The 10,431-nt window shown below is 30.3% G+C and overlaps 1 protein-coding gene and 1 long non-coding RNA gene across 2 annotated transcripts in view; both read right to left on the bottom strand.

Annotated features, from left to right (window-relative positions):
* Nucleotides 1-3,992: 3,992 nt before the first annotated feature.
* LOC111627466 (probable methylmalonate-semialdehyde dehydrogenase [acylating], mitochondrial) overlaps nt 3,993-10,431 on the bottom strand; it is a 29,754-nt gene continuing 23,315 nt past the window's right edge. Inside the window, exon 11 of the mRNA XM_023371042.1 lies at nt 3,993-4,202. Within this exon, the coding sequence (XP_023226810.1) occupies nt 3,999-4,202 (204 nt within the window). The 3' untranslated portion in view covers nt 3,993-3,998. The remainder of the gene's footprint in view (nt 4,203-10,431) is intronic.
* LOC111627468 lies at nt 7,852-9,364 on the bottom strand. Its single transcript, XR_002757010.1, has 2 exons — nt 9,256-9,364; nt 7,852-8,125 (listed from the first exon to the last, which is right to left on the bottom strand). It is a non-coding gene; the product is annotated as an uncharacterized LOC111627468 (long non-coding RNA).

The following is a 10,431-nucleotide window of genomic DNA, read 5'->3' as shown; positions in this document are numbered from 1 at the left end:
AGTGGTAGAGAAATCCACCAATCATGGTTAAGCATTATAAAAGGAAATGAGAATGTATTAGAAACAAAAGTAAGCAGATACAAACGAACCAAACGAAGTGAGTGATTTGATATAATATTTTAGATAATGATTAAATTTATTGTTTTAAATTGATTTTAATTGTCAAAAAAATTAGGAATGTGTCAAATCGTATGGTTGCTGTGGATAGTAAGTGTAGGTGGAAGGATAGTGAAGATAGGCAATACAGAAATTGTAAGAATTTTTAAATATTTATTGTCGGGAAATGTCTGTGTTCTTAACTAGTTTTAGTGATAATTGTACCGAAAATGTTTTTATTGTTGATTGTTGTTAATTATAGAAAGTGTCGTTGGAAGGCCTGCTGAAGAGGGACGAGCAAGTCCAAAACACATGTTTAAAGTGTATGTGTTCAGGTGAACTAAATAAAGAACATTATTTTTGAACTGTAAGACTAAATATCTGCATCCATAATTCCAGTATAATAAGTCCTGTTAATATATAGATTGTACTTGTAATACAAAATAAATTTTAAATAGAGTTATAAAAAAAGGACAAAAAAAAGACATAATTAATTAAACTGTCGCAATTTTTTTGCCATCATATAGGAATCTGAACTATAGGAACCCATGTTATAGGGGGGTCTACCGTACCATATTAGGATGTTTAAAATGCATAAAATTTCACTTTCTGATCACCAAACAGTTAATATGGTTGTTAATGAACAGTTGCTTGATACGCAACACATGAACATTACATTTATAATATGGTATGGTAAACAGTAAATAGCAACATAGAAATGTAAAGATGGTGGATAAGGCCTATGAGGAACTGGAAAGAAAAGAATAAATGATGATAATTTCAAAAACAAGGGATAAAGCATCAAAGGATTTCAAAAGTGAGGGACAGGAGGTATTGAGATATGAGGGTAAAGGGAATACCAGAAAAGTATGTAAGACTTGTAAAGAAAATGTATAAGGGAGCAATGACTAAGTAAAGAATATTGTAGGTATGACAGAGGGATTCCCCACAAGAGTTGAGACTACACCAGGGCTCAGCCCTCGGCTTGTTTCTGTTTGATTTGGTGATGGATGTATTGGTGGAAGATGTGAATAGCAAGGCACCATGGAGTATGCTGTTTGCAGACAACATTGTGCCATGCAAAACATTATGAGATAAGGTAGAGAAGAAGCTAGAGGAATGGAGAAAAGTGCTAAAGGGAATTTTTGTTTGCCTGAAGATGACGATCATAAGTTTGTTGAAAGTACTAGCAGTATAAAAAAGCTATTAATAACACCATACTCAGTCAGTTTTCCTTCCCACTAAAGGGAAGAAGAACAAAAAGAAAAGCAGACTATATGGTGTACAGCTACAAGAAGACACCATGGTAGAGAGAAGTGAAGAAGACAGATTAAAGATGAGAATGTTGACCCCATATAAACATGGAAAAAAGCTAAAATAAAGATGATATATATCTCCAAACATAATTACGCTACAGCACTTGCCAAATACATGTCAAAACTGCAGTGTCCCACTTTTGGAATGAAGCTAGGCTTTTGTGAAAGATATTTGGATACAGAGAAATTACAAACAGTTGAGACTATAGAAATATATAAAGTTATACTCAATGGAGGTTGCATCAATAATGATAACATTTTTTTACATCAAACATGACAGTACATTCTATGTAGTCTTAATTGTATGTCTGTGAGACATTTGTTTAACATTCATTTAACTTCTGTTCCTACACTATTTTTAATATGTTTTATTTTTAAAATTCATATTACTCAAAATTAAATTAACAAACAAGTAAAGACTATACAATAAAGAGTCTTCCCTTGTCCTTTCTCACACCTCAGGAAAATAACAGTCTTATGGCAGAGTCAATGTTTTTATTAGAAGCTGCATGTCTGCCTCACTTTGCTAAGCCTCTAATGAAAGGTCAACTCTACCATGAGACTTATTTTCCTGAGATGTGAAAAAGAACAAAGGAAGACTCTTTATTGTATAGTCATTAACTGTTTGTCAATTTTACAATTACTATCCTGGTAATTTTACAAAATCATATTACTCAATTTCATTTATTTATCATCTGTAAAGGTAACAGTTTTTTGTCATTTATTTTATCTTGTAATTTTCAAATCACATCAAGTTCTGTTTGGAATGTTTCTCCATTTTTGAATATGTTGATTCTTGTTCTATCTGTGGAATAGCTTTATTTACCTGAGGAAGGCCTCTTAATGCTGTTGAAAACATTTGTAATTCCATTAAACATTATATACTAGAGTAAGTATTATGGTATGTGGTTGTGTTATTGTCAACTGTTCCAGCTTGTTGGTAAATTATCTCTAAACATCAACTCTTTAATTAATTATGATCATCCCACACTATACTCTCAATTTAAAAAATAATCTAATAAGATGCAACTGTTAGTTTTTGATGAACTCTTTACTCAATAAAAATGGAAAAATTTTCAAATTTATTGTTTAAATACAGTTTAGAATAATAAATTATATAAATTAAAATAGAAGAAAAAAATTTGTGTTACACAATAAAAATTTGATTTCAGACAAATCTACTTGCTAGATATCAACAAGATGAATGTCCTAAAATGTTCCAGCTAGTTTAGTTTTATTTATTAATATGAATACAAAGCTATTAGTATAAAAAAATGAAAATCTTCTATAATTCAAAGTAATTCAAATATTTATGGTTATTAACCTTTCTGCAGTGGATTAGTCAGTTATGGTGCTATCTCTATGTAGTGGAGAATAAACATGGGAAATTTTTAAGTATTTTTCCACGTGTTTTTTCTCATTACCGTTTTGAAAAAAAGTTTGTAAACAGTTATGTCTAGTAAAGAAAAGTCTTTTTTTATTGTAACATAATTCCTTTTTTATGTGAATTTTTTTTTGGTGGTAGTTTTTGGCTAGTTTTCAGCTATATCTGCAAATTCTTTTGTGGATATCCATCGTTCACCAGAGCCACACGATCGCCCTTGACGGATATATCCATCAGTCACTGCAGGGTGGTTAAAATAGGTAAATGAATGCAGTTGTAGAAAAAACTTTCTATAATTGCATTCAAATCTTACTTAAATTTTCTTACTCCAGAAAACAAAATTTTATTTATATATTTTTTCTATCTTAAATAAAAAATCTCTATTTTATTCTACAATATAATTGTTTTTACTTATTATGCAAATACAGGTAACCCCCGTATAACATGGCACTTCTATAGCACAAATTCATTCTAACACGGTTCGAGAATTGGGAACATCTCCCGTATAACACAGGTTCACTCTAACATGGTTCGGGAATTGGGTAAAACCCTCGTACAACATGAAATGTAATAAAGGGTGCGTTCTTCTATACTTCCGCCTAACTCCGCGCAAGCATTCTAATTGTTTTCATGGCTACTTTGAATGTTCTTTCAACAAATAATCCATTTAATGGTTATATTTTACAATTGGGACCCTTCTTTTGCCTCTAAAAGCTCATTTTAGAATTATAGATTCCTCCATCACGATACTATCGATAGTGCAGGTGCCGTCATCTTTCTTTTACCATCATTCCGAAATGCCGACAAACAGCGGCGCACTCCCGTTGCAGAGCGACCGCTATTAACGAACGCACCCAAAACCTGTTACTAGTTGATGATGCTCATGCTGAGATCATCATATAGGATGAATTCTCTGGTAAAATATTTACTTAAATAATAAATAAGTACTTTACCTATGAAAAAAATGAATAATAAATTCGATTTAAATAAGGATTTAACAGCATGTTTTTTAATTTTTGGAACCTAACCCCCCCTTTCGCACTAGTTCTTTGTTTCGTATAACACGAATTTGCATAACACGGCAATTTTTCGGAATGTAACTCCCGTGTTATACGGGGTTACCTGTAATATTAAATAATTTTTAAAACAAATCATTTAAAAATATCTTTTATTAGTATAAAATGTATTTCTATCTCAGTATATTACTCTGAATCAAAAGATCTTACCTGTCCTACATCTATTTCTTGAGTAAATTTCCTAGCTGTGGCACCATTACTTGTGAATATGGCAGTTCCATTGCCATATGGATTGTTATTTATGATAGAAATGGCATCATCTATTGTGTCTACACTCATTGTAATTAGTACTGGGCCAAAAATTTCTTCTTTATAACATTTCATTGAAGGCTTTAAATATATAAATTTTATCAAAAATTAAAAATAAACATTTAAATTATTTTTTTATATCTTTATTTGATGAAGTGTTAAATAGTGGAAACTATTTTTAAGCTTTGCAAATTTTAGCATAAGATTTCATAATAAAAACATTATAATATATATAGTTATTCATAACAAACTTATTTCTTCTGTGAAAACAAAAATAAATTTTATGTTAACTCAGCATCGGTAAAATGGGTTAACACTTCAAATGTTTTAATTTTGAAACTATTTGCTCATATACTGCACTTAGCACTCTTATTCTTTTACTTTCTAAAAATGTTTAACTTAAATTATGAAAATCATAACCTGATTCTTCATTTTAAATTGAAAATCTAAGAAAATTGTTGCAGACCCTATACACAAATTACTGACCCTATGCAATGTGTGAGATCCGGAATTTTGGTGACGGAAATATTGTTCTTATATTAACAAAATTGTTAATTAATTAAACTTTCGTTTATGTAACGCCCTAGTAGAAAAAACGATCTTGCCCGGGATTGTGTAAACTTTCCAGTCATAACTAGCAACATCCATTGTTCTTTGCAGAACTTGCATCTCATCTTGCAAAAAGGTTGATAGTTAGCATTCAAATGTCGTCGTTTGTTATAGATCCCTGGAACACCTATAACCCCTAACCTATGAACATCCGATCATGTGATGGAAAATCCCCACTAAAACGGATAAAAGGCCGTTCTTACCCCCTCTCAGGGGAGTCTATTACCGAGCGCAGGATTAACAACATCGCGCCGATCTTCTAAACGAGCCGAATTCCGATCTCCAACGAACCTCTAAAGAAATAAGCGCGAAAGTCGCGATTTGATATAATTTGTGCCGTATTTGTGAATTATTCCTTGGATTGATATTTTAAAGGCATCCACGTTCAGAATCGTCAAAGTGGACGGCTATAAGAGGTATGAAACCACTGTGAAACTCTCTCTGTCGTATAAAAACTCTCTGACGGTATAGAGCTTTGTGTAGTTTTTGTCATTTTGCCTATTCTTTAATAAATTGTTATTTTATATTCGTTAAAATAATGGTAGACTCTTTTACTCGATCTCGCCCTTCACCTTATCGTCGACCCCAATCACCTCTCTTCACACTCGGTTGACCTCTTATCCTGACTATAGAGCGGGAGCCTTACGCCCCCGTATTCACAAAGTGGTGTCAGGAGTGGGGTTCGAACCCACACCCTCCTACGAGGACCAGATCTGAACGTGGATGCCTTTAAAATATCAATCCAAGGAATAATCCACAAATACGGCACAAATTATATCAAATCGCGACTTTCGCGCTTATTTCTTTCGAGGTTCGTCAGAGATCGGAATTCGGCTCGTTTAGAAGATCGGCGCGATGTTGTTAATCCTGCGCTCGGTAATAGACTCCCCTGAGAGGGGGTAAGAACAGCCTTTTATCCGTTTTAGTGGGGATTTTTCATCACGTGATCGGATGTTCATAGGTTAGGGGTTATAGGTGTTCCAGGGATCTATAACAAACGACGACATTTGAATGCTAACTATCAACCTTTTTGCAAGATGAGATGCAAGTTCTGCAAAGAACAATGGATGTTGCTAGTTATGACNTCGATGAAAATTCAACGCGAAGCGACACGCAACGGAGAAAAATTTCAACACGGGATAGGTTAATATATTTTTTCGTAGATAATCGGTTATCCGAACGACTCGTCCCCAATTGATTCGGATAAACGACGCTCTACTGTACTTACGCTTCTACGCTGCAAATCGCTCATTGTTTTCAGTAAAAACATTGTTAAATTAGACAAAAACAGAAGATATTTTCAGAACCGACGAAGCTTTAGAAGATTCGAATTTATTTCGAAGAACGTTACGCCGCTGATCGCCCGAAACGTTCGAAAGATTTCAAATAATATCAAGAAAATTAACTTCGACTCTGTTTTAAATGCCAATCTATAACAAAAGTCTGAAAATATGCCAAATGACGTAGGTAATATTTATATAAAAAATTTTATTTTAACTATGTACTGACTAATGCCACGATTATTTTTCAATCACAATTGGCAACACTTATCGAAAATAAGTTCATTTATAAAAGTATATAAAATCACGTGTCCCGACTGAATGACCGATCGATTCATCATTGCTGGGAGCAAATCGTTGAACTTAGAGACGAAATTTGGTACGGTTCCCCCTCTGGGCCCAAACCGGATTACTCGAACGGTGCAACGATCGTAAAGAATCGTTCGTACGGGAGAACCTATATATTGCCGCTATAACACCGTGCAACGTGCCTACCCTTGAAATTCCACAATTGTGGATCTTTATTCGAGCAATTTGATTTATAATTCAAATTACTCTCTTATCTGGTGTTCGTACCGTTCACTCAATTGCTTATTTAATATTTTGGGGAATATATTAACATTCTCAATGCTTTTCACACTAGAACATCTTTTAAATTCAATTTGCGTATTCCAAAATCCACGAGCACCACTTATTTTCATAGCTTTGTTCGAATGCTAATCGTTTGAAAAATATTCGTATACGATATTCACCCGAAGATGGTAGCTTTATGCTATTGAAAGTACTAGCGAGCGCCTTTTATGCTCTAAACAGTCGCAAAAGTAACGCTAAGTGTATTTATTTTACATATTTAAATGTAGGCGTAAAGTGTAATTCATTTTATAATTAAGTTTTTAAAAAGTTAAATTTCTTTAAGTCACAAAGCTTTTTAATGTCCTTCTTTATAAGTAAAGGAGGACATTAAAAATCTCTCCTTACAATCTTTCTGATTATCACACATTTTACAACTAGTCGGTCAACAGTTCAATTCGGTTATGATAATTTCAACTCAATTGAAAAAATGCATTGTTTACAATTCGTCAAAAGAAATTAATATGTTAAGAATCAATTTATAATTGTGTTTTCTTTCATTATTTTATACTTTATTGTGAATGCAATTTTTTCAAACTAATTACTGTATAAAAGGGTTAATTAATGTCGAAACGGGGGATTTAAGTTTGGTTAGAAACTTTAGGTATACATAAGTTCGCTTCAACACAGGAACTTCGGGGTATACATCAGTTTTGTCTAACGAGTAAGTTTGGTTTGGAACTTCAAGTGTGCCTGAAAGTTCAAATCGAGTCTGGATTATCTCGCCGTCTGTTCTTCGACCGCCGGAAGAAGGATACTTGTAGCCGACAACTCGTCGATTCGTCTTAAGGTGTTTTCTGAACGAACGGAGATCAGCATATTGGAATTATGTGAACTTTGTTAATGTTATTTGGCGCACCCAGTTGGTCGCCAATTGTGTGATCTACGAACATTTGTAAACTTCACTATTCACTTACGGGTTCACCTCAGATAATGTGGAACCCTGGTTAATTAGGGGTCTACTGTATATAATTTTGTTGTAAAACCAATAAATAAAATTATGTATTATATAATATATATTGATAAGTAATTTAATAAATCAGTAAGGAAGAAAATACAGAATTATTAATATGTGACTAGTATATAAATGATATACTATTCCATATAAGCTTTTACTTTCAAAAATTTGGTGGAAACTTTCCATTGAAAATTGTTGTAATAAAATAAAAACTATATTATTAATCAGATCAAATTATAAAATTTATCAAATATTAAAATTATAACAAACCCTAAAAATATATATAATTTATTTCCATATAGTGCAATAGAGACAATGAAATATTTGCAGAAAATTTGTGATTTCATAATCTCTTCTGATAATTATCACTTTGTTTGCCTGGAATGAGGAAGACTAGGGTAAACAGTGAATGTTTTGTTGTATTTTTATCTCATCACTGGCATAGCAGTGGCAGCTTTGGTGTGACCAGCATCCTGCTCTCTCCATAATTGCGTCACAGTTTTAAGTTGGGTGTAAAAATTCAAACCCTGAAAATAACAACATAATAAATTTTAAATCTAATTTAATTGTGAATTCATTTATTAAAACAAAATAACAGAAGTTAATTAATTATGTTTATTTAGCTAGGAAAAATTAGACTCAAAAACGAATTTTGTACAACGAAAAGTAAATATTTACTAAAACTTTTAAATTAAAATAAAGTTTAATAAAATAAAATTGAAAAATGTTTGGTGTATAAGTTTCTTTGTTAGAAAGTTCCTGTAATAAAATTATGCAGCAAGTAAAATATATTAAAAGCAGTCTAAGAAATCATTAAGAAGTAAAATACAGAATTATTAATATATGATATAAAATTATGAATTTATGACACATTTTCAGAGGATAAAATCAGCCTCAAAATTGAGCAAGTCAAGCAGTAATTTTCATATAGAAATATGAAAATTAGTTTTAACAGTTTTAATTTCTCTATAAAAACGGTTTTCATATAGAAATATTTATTTAATTTGAATAAAACTAATGCAAAAGTATTTCTTTTAATAACAAATCAAAAAATATTTTTTCCTATATTTAGAAATTTTTTTAGAGGAACAGTTATTCCCATGAATTTTTCAGAACTCTATGAAAATTCCATAATACAATTGAATTTTCTTTAAAATATTATGTTGAATAAGTTAAATTTAAGTTTACCATATAAGGTTTTTTTGTATTTGTCAAAAACCTCTTTAAAGATGTAAAAACCCCTACATCAGTAATTTGCTGTATTGAAGCAACTCTTTCTATATAAGAATTGTCAAAATTACAGGAAACTTCACTTAGTTTTTTAAGTCTTGAATCAATTTAAAAATAATTTAAAGGTAAAATCCTTATATTTAACTAAAACTTAGTCTTCACTTTTCATTAATTATTATACATACATATAAGCAAGCTATACTATTTATTAAATGTTATGTATCTTTCCATCTAATAAATTATAATGCATTTATGAAAATTTTATATACTTGTTTCTTATCTGTAAAACACAATATATGAATGAACTACAATTTTAGATAATTTTCAAAAAATTTTACTTTTCTATTCATTTCTTTTATTTAACAATATTATATCAAAATTTTATATTTTGAATAAATTAAAATATTTATTTAGTTACATAACTTACTGCTTTTCCATAAAAATTTGTGTCACCAAGAAACGATCCTCTTGAACCAGTAAATGAAAACATGGGTAATGGAACAGGAATTGGGACATTTATTCCTACCTAAAAATATATTTAAAATTACCAAGTTTTTTAAATATCAAACCTCATTATTATTATTTTTAATGGATTTGGTATTCTTTAATAAATAAAAATTTAAGTATTATTTAAAATGTCTAATACAATTACAGCAACATTTGTTGTTCTTTTTCTAAGTTAGAAAAAGAACAACAGAATAGTATAAATTACTTAGATATAACCATAGAAAGAAAAAATAATAGATTAATTTATAAGAAATATGTCAAACCAATACAAATACCCAAAATAATCAACTATAAATCTGTAATTCTGGTCAGCATGAAATATAATATATTTAAAATGTATGTGACTAAAATAAGGCAAAGAACAAGTGAAATAGAAATGCAAAAACAAGAAGAAGAAATAATTAAAATGTTTATTCTAAACGACTACCCAAAATGTATAATAAAAAAATGGATTAAGAAACTAGATAATGACAAACAACCAAAATTAATAGATAAAGAGAAAAAATTTATTAAATTAAAATATGTCCCAAAACTATTTGAAAGAATTAAAAATGTAATTAAAAATAGAATCAACTTAATACCGGAAAAAATAAATTCAACTAAAAAACAATTATGTTACAGAAAAGAAGAAAAATATGATATAACAGAGGAAAAAGGAATAGTATATTCATTTGATTGTAATTGTAATCCAAGAAAAACATATATAGGAGAAACTAAAAGAAAATTAAAAATAAGATTAAGTGAACATATCAGAGCAATTAAAGGAAAATATGCAAATTCGGCAGTATCGGACCATTGTAATTCAGAAGGTTGTACAATAGATCTAAATACAGTAAAAATTAGAAAAAAGGAAAAAAATAATTATAAAAGACAACTGTACGAGCATTTAAATATAATTAGGCAAACTAATAAAATGAATACCAACAGTGGTAGAGAAATCCACCAATCATGGTTAAGCATTATAAAAGGAAATGAGAATGTATTAGAAACAAAAGTAAGCAGATACAAACGAACCAAACGAAGTGAGTGATTTGATATAATATTTTAGATAATGATTAAAATTTATTGTTTTAAATTGATTTTAATTGTCAAAAAA

The sequence above is a fragment of the Centruroides sculpturatus genome, unplaced genomic scaffold (genome assembly GCF_000671375.1).
Source record: "Centruroides sculpturatus isolate CEXI.00-Female unplaced genomic scaffold, Cexi_2.0 scaffold494, whole genome shotgun sequence".
NCBI lineage: Eukaryota > Metazoa > Arthropoda > Arachnida > Scorpiones > Buthidae > Centruroides > Centruroides sculpturatus.
This window is presented reverse-complemented; position numbering and strand designations above follow the sequence as displayed.